At 39.3% G+C, this 25,551-nt stretch overlaps 1 protein-coding gene across 1 annotated transcript in view; it reads right to left on the reverse strand.

Annotated features, from left to right (window-relative positions):
- The window catches only part of LOC105987241 (chromosome unknown open reading frame, human C9orf135), a 59,142-nt gene extending 41,707 nt beyond the window's left edge, over nucleotides 1-17,435 (reverse strand). The window contains exon 1 of the mRNA XM_013018438.1: nucleotides 17,296-17,435. Coding sequence (XP_012873892.1) covers nucleotides 17,296-17,435 — 140 coding nt within the window. The remainder of the gene's footprint in view (nucleotides 1-17,295) is intronic.
- Nucleotides 17,436-25,551: the final 8,116 nt, after the last annotated feature.

Consider the following 25,551-nt stretch of genomic DNA (forward strand, 5'->3'; position numbering starts at 1 on the left):
TCTTCTTCTTCTTCTTCTTCTTCTTCTTCTTCTTCTTCTTCTTCTTCTTCTTCTTCTTCTTCTTCTTCTTCTTCTTCTTCTTCTTCTTCTTTTGCCATGTGTGATGTACCATGAGGCCCTCCACAAATGTAATCACCTGATCTCAGACTTCCAGCCTTCAGAACCATGAGTTAAACGAACTTCTTTCCTTTATACATTATCCAGTCTCAGACATTCTCTTGCAGCAATGGAAAATGGACTGAGACTACTACTCACACCAGGCCTTGGGCTGGAAAATGAACTGGAGAGTGACCCTGATGGAGACACTTCTCACTTACTTCCAGTCCAGCCAGAGACAGAAACAACTAGGTAAGAAAAAAGCCTGCCATGTGCTGAGTGTGGTAAAGTGGGGTGCAGACAGACAGCATCTTTAACCTGAGCCCCATTAGGACCTGCCCCCTCAACTCCATCTCACATATCGGGTCCCAACCACTGCACTAAGTTCTCCTAACACCCTTGGCCCCCACCTCTGAGCATGGGGCAGAGCTCTGTGGTAGAATATGGCAGCCAGTGAGCCAAGGTGGGAAAGCAGGCAGAATACTAGCATGTGAGTCTTTCTACCTAGGCCTCAAATTACAATAATGAACCTTGATAACTCATTAGCATTTTTACGAGAGCCTGACAGAAAGTTCTCACATGCTCAGGGGTAGGGATAGCAAACATCATTAAGAAGTTGTAAAGCGGACAAGACCACAGAGTTGAGTCACTGCTCAGCCAGGTCCCAGCCATGTGACCATTCTGTGCTTCCCTTTTCCATTTGTGCCAAATGATCATAGAAATAATGCTGCCAGGTGCCCATGGCTCACTCCTGTGATCCTAGTTACTCAGGACGCTGAGAGCTGAGGATCACAGTTAGAAGCCAGCCTGAGCAGAAAAGCGTATGAGACTCTTCAATAAACCACCAGAAAACCGGAAGTGGCGCTGTGGCTCAAGTGGTAGAGCGCTAGCCTTGAGCTGAAGAGCTGAGGGACAGCACCCAGGTCCAGAAAAAAAAGGAAAGAAAGAAAGGAAGGAAGGAAGGAAGGAAGGAAAGAGAGAGAGGAGAGAGAGAAAGAGAGAGGGAGGAGGGAGGGAGGGAGGAAGGAAGGAAGGGAGAGAGAGAAAGAAGAAAGAAAGAAAGAAAGAAAGAAAGAAAGAAAGAAAGAAAGAAAGAAAGAAAGAAAGAAAGAAAGAAAGAAAGAAAGAAAGAAAGAATAACAAAAGAAAAGCCAGGTGCCAGTGGCTCTTGCCTATAATTCTAGCTACTCAAGAGGCTGAGATCTGAGTATCACAGTTTGAAACCAGGCAGAAAAGTCCATGAGACTTATCTCTAATTAACCAGCAAAAAGCTGGAAGTGGTGATGAGCACCACATTTATGGCCCTGAGTTCAAGTTCTAGTACAGCCTCAAAAAGTAATAAAAGAGACAGACAGACAAAGACAGAGACAGAGAATTTTATTTAAGATTTTCATAGGGATTAAATGTAAGAAGAAAGGCCCTATATTTTGAAGCATCACATACATCCATACATAGTAAACATTGATTGGGCCTCAAAATCTGGTATATGTCAGTTGCAACTTTATTTCTCTAACATTGGATTCAATTTCTCTTTCAGTTTCATCTCTAATCAGGTGGGAAAACCTTATCATCAGTCAAGTGGCAGTTTTACCCAACTGTTAGAAAAGTATGAGGTCCAGAAAAGTAAAAATCCATCTTTGCTGTCATTGAGTGTCCTCTTCTACATCTGCTGAAACTCCTCAATCCTCGGCCGTCCCACTACAGATCTATCCACGGTGTTGAACACTGTGGTATGCACCTAGTGCCGTGTGTACATCTCCTGTTTTAAAAATTGGATTACTTGGTTTGTTGCTGTAAAGTTTTTTCTAATGCATTCTTAGTATTAACCCTCTGTCAGAAGAAGAAAGGCAAATACTTTCTCCCTTCTGTAGACTGTCTCTGCCTTGGCTTCCATTCTTCAGTTTGATGCCATTTCATTTGTCTATTTCTTGTGCTTATAAGATCTTGAGCCCCCCAAATCTTTAAACTTCCCAATGTTCTCTACATTTTAGTCTCATATTTCTTCTATAGTTTAGCATTTCCTCTATATTTTATCCTAGTAGTGTAATGTATTACATCTAAATCTTTAATCTATTTGAGACTATTTTTACACTTGGTGAGCAAGAAGGGTCCAATTTCATTCTTCTTCCTATGGATATCTAATTTCCCCAACACCATGTATTGAAAGGATTTGTTTCTTATGTATTGCATTTTTCATGTAGCTCTTAAGCCCTTAAGTTCACTATGCACTAGTGGTTTGAGACCATAATTTGAAAAATTCTGCTCCAAATCAATAGGGGAGGAGATCATTTGTCACTACCACACCCCCACAGATACTGCAGACAAAGCAGACATGTGTTCATATTTGGAGACTTTTTGTTGTTATTATTGAAAGCAGGTGTTGCAATGAAGCCCATGAACTTAGAACTCATATAGAGCTGAGGCTGTCCTCCAATAGCATTTCTTTTAGTTCAACCTCCTGATGGCTGGGTTTTCAGATTTACATCAGCAAACCTAATCAGTGACATTTTTTATTGTAAGTATCACACGTTCAAGATCAGCCTGAGCTGAATAGCATGATTACCTGAAACAAAAACAAATGCAAAACATGAAAAATGAAATCTAGCTAAGTCTAGTAGCTACAGTCTGTCATCTCAACTTCTTGGGAGGCAGCAATTGAGGGCATAGCAAAACCAGGCCCAGACAGCACAAAAAGTTTCTAAGACTTCATCTCAACAAACCTCTGGGCACAGTTGGCGTATACCTGTCACTCCCAGCCATACAAAGAAGCACAAATAGGAGGACTGCAGTCCACACTCGCCCAGGGAAAAAGTGAGATCCTATCTCAAGAATAACCAATGCAAAAAGGGCTAGGAGAATGGCTCAAGTTGGTAGAGTACCTGCCTAGCACGAGGCTGAGCTTAAACCTCAGTTTCATCAACAAGCAAAAAAATCCTGTCATTTCATTGTAACCTCTGAGTAGGGTGGGTTGTTAGCAGTCTAGCAAGTCGCTGTTGGTGATGGTGCTAGACATTCTGGTACACAGGCAATCATGCACAGCAACAGCAACAAAAAATCTGGCCTCAGTATCATTAGCAGTGAGGCTGAGAAAGCTATGGAGACAGCTGCAATCCCAGATTCTTGGGTCAATGATTTCCAAAACATTGCTTTGTGGAAGAGCCAAGCTTCCTCCCCAAATAAGGAAGAACAAATATAAAACTGTCAACTTTATTTTGACAAGCACATTCAGAATAAAAGAATCATCTATCTTCTTTAAAAATAAGATATTTACACCAAAAAATCAGCAAAAACAATCTCAGTCCTTTGAAGTGAATAAATTCAGCAATGAGTAAATATGCTATATTGTCATTACAGTTTCTATGTCACCTTGGACTAGTGCAAAAATCATCATTGGCAGTCAGATCTATAGTCTCTTGCATATGCTAATTCATCCAAGCATAAATTTGACAGCACTTAACTTAGTTCATGACCAAAGATGATGGATACCTGTAGTATCTGCTAACTGCCTGAAACAAGACATGAGTCTTCAAGGCCAGTTGGACATCCAAGCTGGGAGGAAGGGCTGTAGGACCTCTTATCAGCAGTGCCAGAATTTTCCCTGAAGAAAATCTTGCTTCTGCTGAAGACATTGTTTTATCAAGACCAGAGCTAAAGGCTGCAGATGTAAGTAGCTCTTTATAAAAAATATTTATCAACTAGGTACATATGGCTCATGCCTCTAATCCTAGCTACTCAGGAGGCAGATTTGTAAGGATTACAGTTAGAAGCCAGCCCAGGCAGGGAAAATCTGTGAAACTCTTATTTCCAATTAATCAACAAAAAGCTGGAAATAGAGCTGTGGTTCAAGTGGCACAGAACTGTTATCTTTGAGTGAAAAAGCTCAGGGACAATACCCAGGCCCTGAGTTCAAGCCCCAGGACTGGTACACACACACACACACACACACACACACACACACACACACACACACATCATCATCATCATCATCATCATCAAGATTTATCTGAGACATAATTATCGGTAGATGAAAGTTGTTTTCTCTACTGTGTGTTAGAGAAACAAAGTAACAAAATAACACCATTTTTCAAAGTCCATTGCTTTAGAAAAGTATTCTATACCAGACCTTAGAAGAGCAGATGAAACCAGAATGAAATCACTGTGCTAATTCTATAGAATCCAACAGGACAGTTTTCCAAAAGCACAGGAGAACTCAGTCTACCTGATGATGAAATGATGATAAAAGTCCTCTCATTGTAACTCTATCATAAATGTCACTTCTAACATGACATATATATATATATATATTCATATATATGAAATAAAAAGAGTAATCCATTTTTGTTCTCTATCTGCTATTTTTTTCAACTTCGTTCTGCCTATAATGACAATATTCTCTGCTCTATCCAATGGAGAGCTTACTCTATTTCCTGGAAAGAGATATTGCCTGGTTATAAAACTTCAAACAAAAGCCAATTCAAATTTTAAATTTGTGGTAACTTTGTTTTAACACCATAAAGAGAGTCAGGAATGGAGAGAGGACTGATAGAACAGAATCCAAACTGCAGACTACATAAGTCTGGATTGTGTTGCCCAAAAAAGAAAAATGATGCTTGGGATGATTTAGAAGACTCAGACAATAGCAGGTATCGTAAAGGTCAGCACAGGAGGCCCACGCTAGACCAATGTCCAGCTATCGAATTATACACAGCTTCCAGTCACCATCTAAGCCCTCCACCCATCTCCACCTTGAGTCATGACTTATCAAGAAAATCTGTTGAGACAAGCAGTTTCCTTCGTGATGTCTAAGTCCTTAGCAAATCAGATCTAGAAGCCTCCCTGAAGTAAGATTCAGGACTAAACAACCTTGAGTCCGAGACACAGTAGAGTTCATCCAGTCCCTCTATTACTATGTCATCTTTAGTTTTGTTTTATAGGCTATGTGAGAATATCTGGAGTTTCCCTTAGTAGATACAGGGATTGGTGTGTGTATGTGTATGTGTGTGTGTGTGTGTGTGTGTGTGTGTTGTGTTGTGTGTGTTGTGTTGTGTGTGTGTTGTGTGTGTGCTTTATTATTCATCTTTGTGATCTCCATGACTAGCATAGTCTGACACATTGTAAATACTCATTAAATCTGTCTTGATTGATTGATTTCCTATTCCTACATCTTGTGAGTGAGCTTAATATAACTGCTGAAAACAAAGGCTTTCAAACGTGTCTATACCCTTAAAGGAGGTCATCTTAGTCTGCATCACATTCACCAAAAGGAAGTGATCACGCATACAGACAAGCTTGGTTTTTTTTTGCAACACCAGCTTGTCTCCAGGGGAATTATTAATCCTCTTGTTTAATGGGAAGACTCTCAATATCCAGATGCATCTCACTGACTGAAGAGGGGGTTTTGATCTGAGCAATAGCTGGCATGTGAACAATGAGAATCTGAGCCCCGTTCTAACTCCTGGTTACTTGACAAGAGACACATTTTTTTGTCTTTGCAGATCACAGAGGCGTTAAAAAATGTTGAGTTAAAACTCCAGATGGCAGAATATATTAACATTAAATTTTAGAATTATTAATGTAGCTCACGGCTCTGCTGTCAGCTATTGTGTTCTTGATGTAAATATAGCATAAATGAAAGGAGAAAGATACCTTTTCTGTTGTTTTAGAATCCTCTGCTATCTAAGACTTTACAAAAATTACCCTTGAGAATCAGCTACATTCTCTAACACATTAGAAGTATAACACCAATAGAAGCTGAGACTGTAAAGAAATGTTTGACAATCCTCTTCAAAGCTTTCATGGGCAAAAAATTTGTATGCCAAGGTAGAGTTATTTGGTGGCCCAGCTACCCAACTGACAAATGAAGACTTTGAGATCGATTTTCAGTGTCAATAAAGAAAATCTTATGTTTGGGAGGGAAAAACAATGACATTTCAGACTTATGAAGAGCGATGTTTTGTTTTCCCAAGTGTCTCATGCCATAGGAGATTTGTGCATCATTACCATGAAACCACAGAACTAGAAGCCCCAAAAGAAAGTCACTTGGTGAAGACAGAGAAATCTTTTTCTACACTCAACATATATCAAATAGTAGGTAAATAACATCAATCATGAGTATAAATTATCTTCAGAGAAAAGCTTTGAACCCAGAAGGGCCCTGTGGAGGACATTGAAAGGAAACTAGGACTACAACCGCAGGAAGCGATGTCTGCCCTTCCAGTTCAGTAAACATCAGTCTGATTAATGACCAAATAATGACTTTGAGCATGCCATAAGGAGCACTTATTGATTATGATGGATTGTCTGACCTGGGACAAAATAGATAAAATTCAAATGGTATTAGGTCCAGATGGTTTGATAGTGGGAGAATAGGTTCAATTTGTGCCTGAATGTCCAGCAGGACCTTCGACATGCCTTGGGTAGCATCTTGGTCAAAGCTCCAGGGACGGGAGGGGCGGGGTGGAATCTGAACACATTACATTCATTGCTCTGACATAAATCAAACCCAGCCAGAGACAATCTTTGCAAATTATTTGTATTTGTCAAAGGATTGCTTAACATGGAGAGAAAATGCCAAGCTGGGCACTGGTGGCTCATACCTGTAATCCTAGCTACTCAGGAAGCTGAGCTCTGAGGATCGTGATTCAGAACCAGCCCAGGCAGGAAAGTCTGTGAGACTTTTATCGCCAATAAACCACCAGAATACAAGAAGTGGCACTGCGGCTCTAGTGGCCTTGATCTGAAGAGCTGAGGGACAGCACCTAGGTCCAGAGTTCAAGTCCCACGACTGACAAAAAGAAAGGAGGAAAGAAGGAAGGAAGGAAGGAAGGAAGGAAGGAAGGAAGGAAAGAAGGAAGGAAGGAAGGAAGGGGAAGGAGGGAGGGAGGGAGGGAGGAAGCCAATTTAAAAACCAAGCAAGGAGTGACACAGTCCAAAAAGAAGCTGACTTAGGAAACAGTAACACCTGTGCCCATCACCTTTACAATAACAATTTTAAAAACAGGCAAATATTCAGACTGTTTCATAGTATTGGCAATTGAACTCAGGCTTGCTAAGCAAGCAATCTACCATTCAATCCATTCCTCTAGTACTGTACACAGCCCTTTGAAGTCTGTAAGAATGTCATGGTATCTTAACCTCTAGGAGAGTGTCTGCAGTGGCCCATTGATTTATTGGATTGTATTCCTACAGGGCAAGCAGATGCTACTGGGTTCTGAAAGCTGAGGATTCTTATACCATAGTGAGGGGAATTCACCTTATACCATAGTGAGGGGAATTCACCTGCTCTAATTGAATGAATGGATTTATTATGGATTTTGCTAACTCATCCTTCTTGTCCCAGCCATTTAAAAACAAGTTAAGCTTAAGGTACTAACTTCAGATGCATGCCAACTGCAAGGTTAGGTACCATGGCCTCCTAAAGGGCTAAGAGTCAAAATTCTTGCAGTCACATACTCTATAACACAAGATACTCTGAAATAAGAAATCCCAATAGATATTTCCAAAGACTCTTGGAGAGGGGGGTAATTCTCTTATCATTGAGAACCAGCATACCATGCTTTAGAGTTCTCTGGAAGATCCTAAGGGCCTAGGCAAACCTCTTCTAGGAAAATTTATCTGATCCAAAAATCTAAGTTCAATGCTTCTCTAGGATTCTTCCAGAACACCTGGCCTATCCTTGATTATAGAATGCATCACAATGCATTTTAATTGGTCAGTTAACCATCCCCTGCTGACTCACAATAATGTCTGATGTACTAAAGACAGAGGGTAGTCACTATGAATACCTAACCCAGAAGTGTCTTTAACATACATGACAATTACTGAATAAATATATTTTAACTGTGTGTGTGTGTGTGTGTGTGTGTTGCCAGAGATCCAACTGAGACCCTACACATGCTAGGAAAGCACAGAGCTATACCCACAACCTTTAGCAAATATACTAAATATATTTGCTTTAGTATATTTTTAGTATATGGCTTACTAATGCATGGGGAATTTCTTATCTCTGATTTAATTTGACCTTGGCCTCTCCCTCCCCCATTGAAGTGCACCAACTCAGTATGGGGGGGTAAAAAAGCTGACCACCTGGTGACCTTGTCTATAATCCTAGCTCCTCAGGAGGCTGAGATCTATATTTTAGCAAATATACTAAAGTGTCATTTGCATTTTATTAAATAAGTTCTCCATGCATTATCTAGAAAGGAAACAATGGAAAAAAGAAAACAGTGACGAGAAGAAAATAATGTTAATGTTTCTAGCTCCTAGATGACCAGTATAAAGTTTTTCTCAGTGTTTACAAAATTGTGATTCTTTTAATTTCAAGATATTCTTCCTCTCACTTTCAACAAAAGGGGACTAAATTATTTGCACTAAGGTTTATTTAGCAATCACTAAATAATATTATATTTAGTCTTCCATTTAACTGAACCAGGTACAATTTGATTAGGGATCTAATATTGTAACAATGAAACATCATATATATTCCTGTCAATTAATTATCTTTGCTGATGAATCAAAACTTAGTTAAACCAAAGTGTCATTAGTGTGACTAATGACAATTAAAACTGCATTATGTTTCAGAATGAAATAAAGGAAACAGAGCAATAAAATGTTACAGTGCCTATCAAAAATAATAACACAAAATTGAGCTTCACTGATAATTCATTTTTTCAAAGCACTACAAAGAATTTGCTCGCTTCATTTATATATGATTTCTTTTTCTACTCTTTATATCTAAAGTGAATTGTATATGTGAGAGAGAGAGAGAGAAAGAAGAAAGGAAGGAAGGAAGAAAGAAAGAAAGAAAGAAAGAAAGAAAGAAAGAAAGAAAGAAAGAAAGAAAGAAAGAAAGAAAGAAAGAAAAAGAGAAATTGTCCTGGAGCTTGAGCTCAGGGCCAGTACACCGTCCCTGAGTTTTTGTGCTCAAGTGCTCTACCAGTTTGAGCCACAGAGCCATTTCTGGCTTTTTGGATTTAATTGGAGATAAGCGTTCCATAGACTTTCCTCACTGGGCTGGCTTGGAACCACAATCCTTAGATCTCAGCCTCCTGAGTAGCTAGGATTATGGGCAAGGTGACCAGGTGGTCAGCTTTTTTAACCCCCCATACTGAGTTGGTGCACTTCAATGGGGGAGGGAGAGGCCATGGTCAAATTAAATCAGAGATAAGAAATTCCCCATGCATTAGTAAGCCATATACTAAATTTTGCTATGAACCTGAGTGTTTAGAATTTGGAATTCCTTCTCTAGTATGGAAGCTACCTCTGGATTACCAGCCCAGCACTCTTCTTTCTAGGCATGACCATCGGAGAACTGCCCTGTTTTCATTTCACCTGCACACAGATACTTCACACAGGGATAGAGGGATCTGACCAATAATTTTTTTTAAATTTGGAACTGAAAATATCTTAAAGACAAACTTTCTTTGCGGGATAAAAGTATAAATTATGGACTTTGATTGCAGCAACCATATTTCTCCTAGTCTGTCCTAACAGAAAGCAAATCCACGACAAAGAGGAAAAGAAAAGAAAAATGAAGTGAGATCCGGTCCTGTCCTTTCTTCTTCTGGTCCTAAGGTCCAGTTGTACCTCTGCCTTCCTTATCTGATAGCCAACTATGCATGAACACTGGAGTTTATGTGTTCTATTGTTTAGGCTAGTACCAACTGAGTATCTGTCCCTTACAACCAAAGAATACTGATGCACACACACAGAAAATTGTACCAATGGCGGCGAACCATTAGTTTGAGGGTCTGGATGTCACTATGTCCCACATTCTTCTCACCTCCTTCCTTAACCCTCTAGAAAATGTTCATCATTGAGGTAAAAGAGAAGCTTGATGACTAGCTAGGAGATGGGCCAATGGATAGGAAGTTGGTTCGAGACACAGTCCCCTGGATACAGCAATTTTTTTTCCAAATTGGCACGTGCCCACAAGGAAATGTCTATTCTATATTCATCTTCCAAGGGTTCATCTTACACACAAATTGTTTTATTTTCATAAATGTCAGTTAAATTGGGCAAACCTTCCCATAAAAATCATAGTATCACTATTCTCTAATTATTCATTTTGGGGGAAAATATAGTTTGGAAATTAAATTTGGGGAAAATTTGGTGAAATTTCCTAAAAGAGCAAAGTATAGAAAGCAAAAAGTAGTCAGAATAAAAAAGAGACGGCATCGTCTGAATTTTCTCACAAAATAGAGTGTTCCCTCTCAGAAGAAAACTACTTCATTCAAAAACCATTTGTGGATAGCATGCATGTATTGAGGAAGAAAAACGTAGAACTAGATTAAAAATAACAGTGCGTAGGAGCTGCCATTATAGAACACAGACAAGAATGAAGGGTAGTTAAACCAAACGAAGATGCATAGCATCCTACTTTTTACCCAACATAAACTAGCAATTAAAAAGATACTTTAAAAAGACTCATAAGCCATTCCAAATGAGTCAAACTGAAAGAGATGAACTATTGTGTCTATATTCTGATCCTTTAGAGAATGTTTGCTTCAGGGACAAAGCTGTAGAAAATGGTATCTGTTTTTTTTTAAGTAATTTTACTTTATTCTTACTGTGGAAACAAGTGTGTTCTTTAGGACAAATATAGAAGTAACAGAATAACAAAAAAGGACAGTTCAGTAACCCATCATTCAGTAATATTTTATTTTATGAGATGACTATTGTTCCAATGCAGATAGATACATTTTTTAACCAAAGGAAGGAGGCTCTAGTACACACTTTTTGGAGGATGTATAAAGTTATTATTTTTCCAATATTAATCATGATACTTTACTGACCTCCTGTTAAAAAATAATGTATGCTCTAATAAACCAGGCACATCCTCATTTTTTCTTGGGAAGAATTAATAGTGTTGCGACTGAAATATAAAGAAAACTAAACCACTGCTGATTCACTTCTAACTGGAAAAAAATTAAAATTTTCAATCCTGAATATTTTTGTCAGAAGTAGGACATTGTTGTGAAATTAAAGTTCTAAATTCCTTAAGCATCTACTAACAACAAGAGCCAGATGTCCTCAAGAATATTATGGGGGAGCAACCGTATAATTTCCCATCCAAAACCAAAAAAGGACACTATAGAAAGTGAAAGAAGGGCTTTTGATTTGTCTCTGATGACCAAAAGGAAACTTCCAGAATACCAGAGTGTGCAGTCACCTCCTCTCTAGCGTACCTGGAGGAAAGCTGACTGGAGTATCTTTGTGCATTCTAGAGACCACCATGTTGAGGGATGGGGCTCTGGAGAGGAAATGTCTATGGGGGTTAATCTTAAATCATGGATGGGATGGGTGGCAGTGGTGGGAGGGGGCAGGAGGAGAGAGGGAGCCTGACACAAAGATCAGCAAGACCAGCCAGAGCCAAGGTGGAACGGAGCCTCTAAGGAGAAGCCCTAGCTATATCTTCCACAGACCAATAGAACTCACATGTGTCAGACATAACCGCAAGACCGGGACATGGCTCACCCAGTACCACTAATGCCAAATGTCACACTGCTCCGTACTTTGCACCTACAGATGGCCGGGGGGGGGGGGAGGAGATACAGAATGTGGAGGAGGAGAGAAGACTGGCAAAGAGTGGGCATTGTTCTGAAAGGGACTATTTTAAACTAAAACAAGCTGTTGAAAATCAAAGAGGTAGAGATGACCTTTCATTGGCTTGAATCTCTAGTAACCAGCAGTCAAACAGGAAAATTCTCTCTAGAAGATAAATTTTATCTATTCATCTGAGTTGTTTGCAGATTTGGAATTCTGCTACCTGCCAGGAACCTATTTCTGTATCCTTGGTTTTCTGTTTAATCCTTAGTTGTCTATTAAATTTATGCCCACATATTATTATGGGTCTGGAACTTTGGGGTTAGGAAATAAAAATACATCTTTAAAATTTAAGTATCTCTTGTCCCTGCATGAACCCAGTCTCCTTAATACCTGCCATCAGTCCCTGAGGATTTGACGGGCACTGTAAGAAGGAGCAACACAAATTTAGCTCTGGCTAAATTCTCCACAGCAAAATAGAGGCCCGTGAGTAAGCCTCTTCCAAAGTCACGTGCCATGTTATCCTGTGGGCTTCACGAAATCATGGCTGTGAAAACCAACTGGTTTTACTATGTCTTGTGCTACACTATAGTCTTTAATTTGGGGTGATGTTCATTTTTGTTACCTTTTCATTTCTAAAAAGATTACATTGTGTTTAAGTGGTAATCCAAGATCGTGGGATAAGTACAATAGAATAATAAGCACAGAATCGAAAGCAAAGAGGTCTTGCTATACCAACGAATATCCAACATCAGTCCAATGAAACATAAGCTTTCTTAATAATCATGCAATTGTCTTTGAAGGGTGATTCAGGGGTTCATGTTGGAAAATGCCCTCACCACCCTCTCTTCTCACAGCAGCAGACTTCCTGGGAAACAGATAGTAGTAGCAAATCTACAAGAGCCTATGCATTACCAGTCATGCTTCTGCTTTCATTCTTACAGCTACAGTATATGAATCTAGCCCTTGTCAGATCCCAAATTTAAACTCAATGTTTCTGACTACTAAGTGTCACTTAACCATGGTAAGATGTACGTAATTACAATACACTATCATCTTATCTCAAGGCCCTTTTAAATTATATAAGACTCTAATATATAGTGCCTTGTTGTCTCTGTATTCTTTCTGTCAGCTTATCTGTTCATGTATTTGATAAACACTCATAAAGTCCTCATTGTATCTTTATTCCTTGCTCTAAGGCTTGTTCTTCATACTTGTTCTTCTTGCTTGACCATGAAACCCAATAGAAACTGCCTTTCTCTGGTTTAAATTATATGTGTGTGCATGGAAACTATACAACCAAACAGATTTTTTTGCCAGTCCTGGGTCTTGAACTTAGGGCCTGAGCATTGTTCCCTGAGCTTCTTTTGCTTAAGGCTAGCACTCTACCACTTCAGCTACAGTGCCACTTCCAGCTTTTTCTGTTTATGTAGTACTGAGGAATCAAACCCAGGGCTTCATGCATGCTAGGCAAGCACTCTATCACTAAGCCACATTCTCAGCCCCCCAAAGAGTTTTCAATGTACACAAAAATAAACTTTCTTCCAAAGATGGCGGTTCAAAGCCAGCCCAGACAGAAAAGTCCCTGAGACATTTATCTCCAATAAAACTACCCTGAAAAAGCCAAAAGTGGTGCTGTGGCTCAGGTGGTAGAATGCTAGCCTTGAGCACAAGGAGATTCAGGGTCATTAACTAGGCCCTGAATTCAAGCCCCAGGACCAGCAAAATAAAAAATAAAAACTTTCTCTTCTGAGACTGAGTCTATGTTAATGTTTGGAGAGTTGCTAGGAAGAAAGGCTCTAATAAAATACAGCAAAGGGGCAGGCTGCAACAAGTGGTTAATGCATACTTTTTGTTCATCTCTACCTTTTATCCTAGTTCTTAAGCATATGTAGGAGGTGTAGGGAGATGGGATTGTTGCCTGACCAGATCTACATAACTGTAGTTTAGCCCTGTATGATGTGAGGGACTATAAATAATTCCAGGTAAGTACCCAGGAAAATCATTGATTAAACATAGGAAGAATGGAATCGCAAACTAAACATTTGTTTTCTGGTTGAGCACACTAATAATATCCTGGGGCTTTAAAACTAGATTATCTCTCTCCAGTGAAAGTGGAGTGTCTTAAATACATATCTGGACTCCATATTCAGATTGCACAATAGAGGAAAATCTGAAGGGTTCCACTGAAATACTGGTTTCCCCTTTATTATTCATACCTAAATGATTTTTTTAAATCTTTAAAACAATGAGGTTCCCCTAATCCTTAATTACCCCATTTGATTTTTCTTTCCCTTTTCCCTTTCTTTTCTGTTTTTCTCCTATTAGGGTATAGGAGAGTGGGTTGGAAGAAATAAAATGCCATGTTTAATTTATGGTGTAGGCAAGAAAGAAAATTAATTGAAATTACAAATACAGAAAAATAATTAATCTGAGTCCTTAAAATGGAGTGTCTCCATGGAGACCAGAGCAGACACTATCTCCATGGAGATCTGAATGATTGGGTTTGTTGTTGTTGTTGTTTAAATTGTTATCACTTGTTATGAGAGGTCAGTTTTGCCATAAAGTAAGAGTAAGTGATCGAGTGAGTGAATTGAATAAGTGAGTGAGGCCTTCATGAGAAAAATGTATTCAGGGTAAGTGGAAATGATGCTGGTTCTTATTCTGCTTTTTCCATTGAGTGGGAAGACATCTCAAGAGATAATTTTATCTCAAAGCCAAATTTCTAAAAACATCTGATGGTGGGGTCCACGAAGCTACAGGAAGCAGCAGGGAATGAGGATTTCTAGAAAAGATGCTTTGTGACTCAGAAGCACCAAGGTGTAATGAGGGCAAAAATGGTTCCAGAGTTATTACTCTAGTCACAGTGAAGAGGCGGCTCATTGGCAAAGTCTTGTCCCAGATATGGACCAGAGATCTCCCTTAGCAACAGTTCTTAGAGTATCACTTGATTCTGGCTATTATACACTACTGTTGGTAATTCACACAGTAAAGCTAAAACAACCTTCTCTTGCATGCCAAATGAGAAACTGGAAAAATCCAAATGTTTATACTGTATAATCAGAAATAACACAGAATTTCTCTCAGTTACAGATTGTACCTATAGGTATGGTCATTGAACTGACCGAATACTCATAGAAAGGCCATCCAAATATGTATTCATTGATCAAATTAACTATCAATAACAAAAGGAATTAGCTAGGCATCAGTAGTTCATACCTATAATCCTAGCTACTCTAGGGAAAAAAGTCTTTCCAATTAACCAGCAAAATTCTGGATTATAGTATTGTTCAAGTAGTAGAAGGGCAGCTATGAGCAAGAAAGCCTCCGAGTTCCACCCAAGTATTGGCATACCACACACACACACACACACACACACACACACACACACACTCATCATCCTTCATATACCCATCTCTATTTTGCACAAATCAATTGACACCAAGTTAATCAGCATTAGTCTCCTTACTGGACTATCATTTCTTGAGACCAATGATCATATTTTAACACACATAAACGAACTTTCCTGTGTTCACTGTACTTCAGGCTAGATTGTACTTCACACTGTTCATTGATCATATGGTAATTCTAACACTACCCTTTTTACAATGGCAGATACACTACCCTAGAAGAGTCAGGTCACTTGACTCTTACCTAGCAGTGTTATTCAACTTAGAGCCCAATATTTTACCATTGTGTGAAACTAAATAGTGTTCTTTAATGTAGATTATATGTTCCAGGCATGATAATAGGAGCTTTATAAAGTTAACTCATTGATAATTTTTGTGTTCCTGTCTTTGTGTTCCAACACATTAGCAAAGTGCTTGCACAGCACAATAAATGTTCACTGGGTTGAATTTGTCTTCTTGCTTCCAAATATCCCTTCTACAACCAATAGTAGAAGAGCCCTCTGTATTTTCAACAGGTGCTGGGCCGAGACACAGTATTCCACTACGCTTTTCCTCCTCATCAGATCCCTTACTTTATTCTACATTTATGTTCTTCTGGTAGATTTTCTTGTGTAGGTCTATGTTCTTCACAGGGCAACTTTGGAAGCAATGATATTGCAGAAAAGAGCAGAAACACTACCCCTTGCAAAAGTTTTCCCTTTAGCACTAACTTCCAATATTGATGTCTATCGTGACCCAAATCCTTATGGATAAATAGAAATCAGAGGAGCTGTGTTATTTTTCTTGAAATTCATATGGGAATTCCCATATAAGGGTGAAATGGGTGATGTAAGTATCTATTCCACAGTGTTGCTTTTGGTTCCAAATGTACATAATTTTTTATGCTATGCAGACTGAGAGTCAGTGTTTGAGATGAGAAATACAGGTAGGGAAGTCAGCTTGTAAGAAAGCAGGAAATGGGCAGGCCTTAGGATGTTTGCAAGAGAGAAGCCATAGGCATCATACACAGTACTCTAGTATCAAAGAATCTCTAGGTGAATCTTAAACACAATTCTTTTCTTTTCTTCCAGATTGAATTCATGGCTTAGGCCCTCTCCCCTAGCTTTTTGTTGCTCAGGGCCACCACTCTATCACTGGAACCATTACTCCACATCTAGCTTTCTGGTGGTTAATTGGAGATAAGAACCTCACAGATATTCCTGTCCAGGCAGGCTTCAAACTGTGATCCTCAGATCTCAGCCTCCTAAGTAGCTACCAGCACCCAGCCTCTAAGTACAACTCTTAAACATGGAAAGTAGACAAGTGCTTCCTGGAGTCAGGCCAGAGGCATAGAAGTGAAGTTCTTCGCAGGAGGCAGGGAGATAAATTCCATCTTCAGAAGGGAGCAGTACTCTTACATCGTCCTTGCGTACAGCCCTGGTGTAGTCTTTGTTTCTATAGCATCAAGCCTTTCAACCTTCCGGGTGTGTTTTATGTGAATCCCCTGCTTTTAAATACAATCAACTAATTAAAAAAGAAGTGTAAGCAGACGTTATGTCAAAAATATGTCTGTAGGAGTTCTGGCTAGAACATCCAATCATTGCTTTGGTGGTTTTTAGAGATGGCTACCAAGTCACTCCTCCTATTTCTCTCCTCCACCTCCTCCCCCCCATACACACCCACAGTGTAAGAAATTGCAGCCCTGGAGGCTGGTCCTCTCAACTGACTCCTCTCAACCAGTCCATGGCCTGGGCCATCTAACAGAATCTACTGTTTAAAGAGGAACTACTTGTTTCAGTAAGGTGACTTGCAAGCCAATGTGTGGCGATGTAGGGTCTCTGGGGTAGCAGGTCCACGTGTATGCTGGGAAGCAGCCCCTCCTGGCTGCCCAGCTGTTACTCTGAACCTGTGCATGGCTCCGTGGGTAGTTGCTTTCTTTGTTCCCTCTTCTCCCATTTCACTTTTTTCCCCCTTTAAAAAAAAGGATCCTTAAGCAGTTGTACAGAGGGTGCTCAACATGTCTGAGAGTTCATCTTATTTAATGTCACCTGTTTCATTGTTCATTCTCTACTGCTGTCATCTTCTTTTTTTCTTTCTCACCTCTTTATACTTTTTCTTCTCCACCTTTTTCGCATTCTCTTCTCTGCCTGCTCCCCTCTCCACTCCACTCTCTTTCTTCTCTTTATCCTTCTCTTGTTTGTCTCATCTCATTTCTATTTCTCCCCCTCCCCTCCCCCCCAAGAAGAACTCAGAACAGGCAGCTCACCAGGAATGCACCAACACAGGCTTGGAGTACTTCTTGTTTTGGGAGCGGAGGGTCAGAGAGCCCTTTCGCTCCAGCAAGTCCGTGGGTCCCATCTCATACCAGCGTTGTTTCCTCCATGGGGAGTTATCTGTACTCTCCATATCCACACTGGAGGTGAGGACAGACCTCAAAGGATTTCCTTCTGCACCTGTTCTGCTCCAACCAACTAGGACCAAGATTATGCGTCTCTCGTCTCCTAAGCAACCAGGGAAAGGGGCGGGGAGGTGTTTGTCAACGTAGTGGGCGGAGTCAGTGAGGGGCAGTTCCTCCCCATCTTACAGTTCTGTTCCCCTGGTCTTCATAGCTATGAATGGGAAACTGCAACGTCCAGATGTTGAGAGGGATATTGCAGGCTGGGAAATGTTTCGCCGATCTGCCAGCCTTATTTTAGGAGTGTCTGGGAAGAGATAGGGGAGACAGAGGGTCAGTTAAAGGCTAACAGAACCTGAGCCCCAAGCTGCTGTATTGAGGCTGTCGTTGAAGAAGTTATTTTTTTACTACTGTCTGTCATTAGTTGGAACCATTCCTCTGCACATTTCTTTCACTAACAGGGAGTAAGAGAGCCCCTTTCAAATACTGCATTATGTCGTTTCTGTACAATTGTTTTGTTTTGTTTTGTTTAAGTTGTCAGGGAGGAATAGGATTATTCAAGAAATCAGTTTAAAAAAGTTTGAAGATCAGAAAGTCTGATTCCAACAACAGCTTTTCCTTCAGTCTTTCTGAGTAGCACCTATTTTTCCTCTGAAAGCAGAGGAGGGGGATTCAAGTTTGGAGAGAGGTGGACAATGAATATCAGGGCTTCTACGTCTATGAAAGACTCCTCTAGATCCCAGCAACCTGGGACCTGCCAAGATCTCACCCGTGCATCCCTCTCACCTTTTACAATAATACAAATTTACCATAATATTGTGTTACATGTTCTATGTGAGAGGGAGATTTCAAAAGTTCATGCTCTTGACAAATGGATCAAGAAAATGTGGTATATATACAAAATGGAATCTACGCTTCCATCAAAAAGAATGATTTTGTATCATTTGTAAGGAAAAGAAAAGACGTGGATACAGGTGGACTCATTGCAACAATGAGACGTACAAGTCATTATGTTGAAAACGAACTTTACAACTTTGGTGGGGGGAGGGGGAGCGGGGAGGATTGGGGGGGCAGGGGGAGGATGGGAAGGGATGGGAAGAGTAAACAAAGGAGGAGGCTGCAATGCTTGATAAGAAATGTACTCATTATCTTGCCCATGTAATTGTAACCCCTATGTACAGTAGTTTCACAATAGAAAATAAAAAATACCACTTAGACATGATAAATTTTATAGGACTGTAGATATGATAAAAAGGACCCTCAACATTCACACAGTGAGACCGAAGGAGGAGATCCTTCAGAGAGGATCACAAAGGCTCAATGGCTATGTGCATACGATCAGATAAAATTATATTTATCAAAATGAACTCCAAGAAATGGAAGCAAGAGGGGTTTTTGTTATTCTGTTGACCAATGTTTTATCTCCTCCGTCACTGTCTTTGTTTTCTGTACCTTCTATCTGTTTTGGGGAGGGTAATGGGGGAAAGAAATGATGGGACAAAGGGTGAACAAACGTAGCAGTGATACACACCAGATGTTGAAAATTAACTGTACAACTGACTCCGTCCACTTCGTTGACAAACCCCCTTCTCTGGTTGCTTAAGAGATGAGGGATGCATAATCTTGGTTCTAGTTGCTTGGGACAGGACAGGTGCAGAGGGAAATCCTTTGAGATCTGTCCTTAATCCAGTATGGGCATGTATAGATAGCACCCCATGAATCAGGAGGAAAAAATTCTGAGAAAGCCGAGGGAAGGGGTGATACTGTTCAAAAAGAAATATGCTCAGGTATCACCTGACTTATGTAATTGTAATCCCTCTGTACATCACCTTTAAAATGACAGAAGTTTTTAAAAATTAAAAAGTTTATGGTGTTGTCTTTCAGACACTGTTGCACATCTGTGTAATAAGGACAAGTGTGTATTTCCTTTTTTTTTACTTTGCAGGAAAAGAGTAACACTTTGAAATTTTTCTCCGCAGTCTGAACACCTTGAGAGTATTACTGGAATCAGTGGTTTCCATCATTCTTACTTAGTGCTTTGCACATGGAATATTTTGAGCATTGAATGAATCGATAAATGAATGGATCGATTGATTGATTGAATAAATGAATGAATATTGTTTGACTGCCTTATATCTACCTAGGCTTCCAGAAATGCCATGGGTAAGAATATTACATGTTCAATGAAGCCTCCTCAAACTTAAGAACCAATTGAAATAATTCACTGTACACATCAACTCTCTCGTTTATAAAAGATGTATTACTTCTACAGATACGGAGCCATTCATCTGGAGCATATTCTCAAATGTGATTGCATACAACTACTAAGTGCTTTTCTGTGGCCTGTGGTACATAATATGGGCACCTGTGGTATGGTGAGGTCCCTACTTTACTGACAGCTACAGTGCAAACATGATATTTAAGAGCAAAGAAAGTGTCCACTATTCCCAGCTAAGCATTTGCAGAGTGCTGACCATTATTTTAGTTCTTTCCTTTTTGAGAGAATGAAAAGAAAAATAGAAGTTAATTTCAAGAGAGTAAATAAAATCCATGTGAAGTTGGTTTTTTTCAAATGTAAACCAAAGCACCACATCATTGCTATAATCGTTTTATGTGTTTATTATTCTCCTTATGTTTAAGTAATGGTGACATAATGAATCTGTGCAGCCCATATGACAGGACTGGAGATAATTGGACTCAAAAATAGAAGCTGCCCAAAGGTGCTGCAGAGATGTGATATATAGGCCTTCCAGCCTAGAAAACAAGCAAAACAAACATACCTTTTATTTTAGTGTTTCTTAAGCTAAGCTGAGTCTATGAATATGCTTCCTATTATATCATGCTTTCTATCATAGTAATTATGTATTTAATTGTTTTGTCTACTACATAGTTTTCAGCATCCTTGTACTGTGATTCAGATTAAATCCCATATCCTCAAGCACAGGTGCATCACACTTCTTTTGTATGTATCAACACATTCCAAAGGGTTTTTGGTTTCTTGATATTAAAAAAAAATAGGAAAGCAGAAGCTGAGATCTGGTTTGAAGGTTTGAAGCCAGCTTGAGCAGAAATCTGAAAGAGTGTTATCTCCAATCAACCAGCCAAAAGCCAGAAATGAAGATTTAGATCAAGTGGTAGAGCACAAGCCTTGAGCAAAAAAGCCAAATGAGAGCACACAACTCTGAGTTAAAGCCATAGTGCTGAGAACCAGTTCAAATGTGTGTATAAAATAAATCAGTCAATAAAGTAGGAAAAGATTGTGCTAACGTCAGTTCTCACAGAGGGTCTTTGTGAGAATTACATAAGTCAAAAAGTATAATTAAATTTCAATGACTGTCAAGCTTACTATATTTTCTATCATTTGGAAAACTACCCTAAAATATGATGATCATTTGAGAGTAGTCCCTTAAGTATTTCTAGTTTTTTAAGTTATATCTGTTTAATCATTTTTTAAATTTTATTTTTGAATTAGCATGCATTTTAGTATGAAGGTGATTTCATTGTATTGGATGTTTTGATTTTTGTTAATTGTATTACTTTTACTGAATGTTTTCTTATCGTTTTAGTATTTTTTCCTTCTTGGCTTCCCGGCCCCAGAATATCTGTAAGCCAAATACACTCCTGTAAAAAACCAAAGGAAAAATAATGCTGGTTCCATGAATTGTTTCTTCTCATGTGAATCCATAAAATGCCACAATTGACAGAAAGGAGTTTGATGAGAAGACTTTTTACCATATTTTAATATGAAATTCAATATATGAATCCAAAAAGTGTTGGCAAGCTATTAGATACATTATCAGTGATGTTTTTATTCACATAGAACTGTCAATCCTATAAAAACTTGCTGCTTTATAAATATAACATCACGAAACCTCAACACACTTCAGTTGTTCGTTTTCTTCAGCCTTCATCGTATCAGTGAAGTGTGAGGCTTTAAGCGATGTCTACAGAGACATTACTCCCTTTTGAGGTAATAACATTGGAATGAGAAAATCAGAGCTCAGTTGAATGAAGCAAGACTTTTCTGCAGAGTAAACTTAAGGACACCAATGCAGGAAATAGAATGTATCATATGAACCAACTCTAATTTATTTGCTTTTTTATTTTGCAATGCTGGCAATCAAATACAGGACCCCGTGTACACTGAACAAGCAGCCTACCACCAAGCTACAATCCCAGCCTGATTTTCTTTATTAGCTTTATCAAATTCTAGAAAATTCTGCAGCAAGAACTGCAGAATTTGCTTTATTCTAAACAAACCTAAAGCAAATAAAATCCAACTGGTTGTAAATAGCTGTGAAAAACTTTGACCATTTCTTTCCCTCCAATCTTAATGACCACTTGCAAGGCCCAGGAAAAGCCCTGCCCAGCACCTTCCAAAGTCAACAGCAGCATATTCTTTCCATCATTAACATAATTTCTCAATCCCAGATGTCTTCCAATTAAGCTTTAAAAAAAATGAAATTATTTAAAATTAATTTGTATTTTCTTTGTCCATCCAGTTAAAATATGTCAAAGTTGTCTTTATATTATATGGTACTAAGAAGTTAAAAACTAAGCATTTACATTCTAACCAAGAGAGTCTATTTGTTCTAATTTTCCCTTCTCACCTACTTTTCTGTCTTCCTGCCCTTCTCTCTCATTCTTCTGTTTTCATTTTCCTTATTTTTCCTCCTTTTTCCCATTCCATGTACGATTTCCTTATTTCTCCCTCTCCTCTTTATGTCTTTCCTTCTCGTTTCTTCCCTTCTTCCTTTTCTAGAATCCATATGGATTTAGAAGCCAATTTTTTGCTGGGCTCTGGAGAGAATCGGGTACAAGTTAATTATATGAAAAATACAAAAGAAAAAAATTCAAACTGAGAAACAAGGGCCCAAATTTATACAAATAAAGTCATACATAACATTACCCAGGATCTCTCAAAGGACTCTCCTCCAGCAAACGTGTCTATCTTCTGTTTCTCCTTTAACTATTCGCAACTACCAACAGTCTTTTTTCAGAATGATTTTAACTTTACATGTGCTTTGTCTGTGCTTCTAATTTGGATTGTGACCAAATGAGGCATCTCCTTTCTTACACCATAATTAGAAGGTTAAATATCAATATACAGCAGGCATTCTTTTCTAGACTTTCCACTATCAGCATGAGTGGAGAAATTTATTAAATATTCAACATATAGTATCTTATAATTCAGCAATTCCCTAATTTTTAATATCTAATTAGCAATACATGAAAAGTTTTGGCAGAATTGTCCATAACTATCATGATAAAAGTTTAATATCCTGGATTAGTAATGACATGTTCTAACATAAATGTAGATTAGGGATTTCTTTAATATCCCACAAACTGGATATCCTTAATTATACAAAAACTAAACATCCGTTTTCATAAATGGTTAAAGCCCTTGGTTTCATCCTTTTCTCCCCAGTGCTCCTTAGCATTCCTTCCTGTTCATTCACAGCAGCAGGAATGAGATGATTTAGCTACCAGTTAACCGTCCTTCTGAAGAGAGTGGAGCTTGAAATTAAGGGCGGAATTGTTGTGGCTTTCCTTGTTCCTCTAATACAGATGAAGAACTTCTCACAGGGAAAAGCTCAGAGGTGTTGGGAGGAGCTGGGGTCTTCCCGTTCCTGGTGAAGGTGGCCATTTTCCCATCACCAACACAGCTTGGTGAGGAACTGAGTATGTGCATTTCCACAGAGGGTCAGGCACTTACACGTGGTGTCTAGGTGTTAAGTTTAGCAAGCATCTGGGGTTGCCTAATCACCGCTCCTGGAGAGAAGAAGCTGGAAAACTTCGGACTCTTAAGAAGAAAAAAGCCTGAAAGGAGGTACAAGTTTCCTTGATTTTTAGGATTAAGTTTGAAATAGCCATCTCACTGCTTTAGCATTGACAGCATTCTCCCGCCCTGAAGGTCCCTCAGCCCCTCCTCCTACATTCCCAGGGGCAGCTTGTAGCTCCCAAGCTCCACCAGACCTGAACTCTCCCAGGAGAGGTGGGCACTCGGACAGGGGCAGGCGCCATATTGCCCCCTGGGATGGCTGAGGTGGATTCTTACAAGTATAAAGTAGGTCCAGGAACACTAAGGATAGTTAAGGGTTCTCTAATCATTGACTCAGCAAGTATATTCTTGATGACAAAGGGCCGTTAAGACCAAGCAGGGGAATTCTTGGCCTGCAGTGGAATCCCAGGGGCACACCTGGGAATCCTAGGCTTGATCGTGCCTTGGGATGGACTATCTCCATGTTTGGGCTCTGCTTCCCTTCTTCCATTGGGTTATTCTCACCACACCTTCCCCAAGATGGCCACTGAAGTATATTCTTTCTTACCCAGAACATCGCGTATTGCTCTTTTTCCTAATTCCAACAGCAGTGCCAGAGGCTTATTAGCTTTATTGGGTTTGTGCTATCTCTCTCTTTTTTGGGGGGGGGCAGAGGAACACACTAGGACTAGGCCTAGAAGTAAATGGGCATCCTCCTCTGTGTCCTGGACTTCCCTCCACAATGCCCACCCTTGTAAATATTCAACTGAAAGTACGGGTCTGAGCTAAAGGAAGAAAATAGGTTACTCTTCGCAGAATAAGGGGAAAACATTTCAGTTAGGCAAAAAATGCAATTCCTTCGTCTTATCATCTTAAAGCACCCCCAAAACTCAAGAGATCACCTTGTGGTTGTATGTTCCAGAAATGAAAGTATAACTTCGCTCTAGAACTCCTCCAGGGACAAAAGCTGAGCTCATGGTTAACCATGCCTTGCCTATGATTTGGGATTGTTTTAGCTATGCATACCTTTCTCACCCTCTGCCCCCAATTCCCCAGTTAAACCTGAAGCCAATGTCTGTCTGCCTGAAAAGGGATGAAGATGTACTGAAGTGCTGTCTTCCCATGGCTGCCATATAATAAATCTTTCTCAGCCCTTCACCATGCTTCTGTTTGGTATATGGAAGCAAGTAGTCTGAATTTGTAATTAAGGAGGCCTGGCTAACAATGCCCAGATCATTTCAACTTCTAAGGTAGGTAAACTGAATCACAGCTAGCTAAGAGGCAAAACTAGTCGTATTTTCAAACTCCAAGGAATTTTCTTGTTCTGCTATTGACATTATACATTAATCTGTTTGTCTGTACATTTATGTATGAATATATACAAATGTATATGTGTGCACCTGTGTGTATGATCTCCTGCTTGTACGAATCTAGCCTCTAGAACTACAAGATTATTCTTCATCTTAGTTAATACCCCTATAACTTTTATGCCCTCTGTGTATCATTTTTCCCTCTAAGGTAGCTGGCCAATGAGTAATATGTTTCCAAAGTTCCTCCCTATTAATTTCCTCTGAAATCATACAGTTGAGTTTTCCAAGGTTATATGAAATGTGATATATATTTATATAATTTTATAAAAATAAGCCAAGAGCAAGTGGCTCACATCTGTAATCCAAGATATTCATGAGGATTGTGGTTTAAAGGTAGCTGGGGCAAAGATACCCATGAAACACTTATCACCAATAAATTACCAAAAAAGCTGAAAGAGGAGCTCAGGTAAAAGAAGCTTAGGGAAGTACCTAGACCCTGAGTTCAAGCCCTAGGGCAGGTCAAGAAATAATAATAAGCAAATAATTGGGTCTGTTATCTCTTTGCATTGGCATTTGGTATATAATTTTTTATTGTCCTGAAGATCTTTTGTGTTCTCTGTGTGATCTTCCCTCTCTAAGTAACCTCAATCTCTGTGGCATGCATATTGTCACTGATAGGACTAAATTATTCTAGACTTTCTTCCCCAGAGCTCTGCTGTCACCCTAGAACCCAGAGATGGAAAGAGTAACTGGATTTCTAAGACATTTCAACATAAACTTTTTTTACTAGTCTATAGTAGCTGTATGCATGGGTTTTATTGTGACATTTCTACACATGTAAACAATGAATCCTTCCTTCTCCCCCACTTTCCTCTACCCCACTTTACTCCCTCTTCCTAAATTTTAGCAAGCTCCATATATTTTTATATATGAACATAAACTTTAATTTCACACTGGAAGGTCAAATGCTTTCTCTCCCACAAAGATACAATTTATTTTAAGTATGACTTATTTTCAAATAAAATTGTAAGGAAAAATATCACCAAGTTTTTGATG

This window comes from Dipodomys ordii, unplaced genomic scaffold (assembly GCF_000151885.1).
Source record: "Dipodomys ordii isolate 6190 unplaced genomic scaffold, Dord_2.0 Scaffold40, whole genome shotgun sequence".
Classification (NCBI taxonomy): Eukaryota; Metazoa; Chordata; class Mammalia; order Rodentia; family Heteromyidae; genus Dipodomys; species Dipodomys ordii.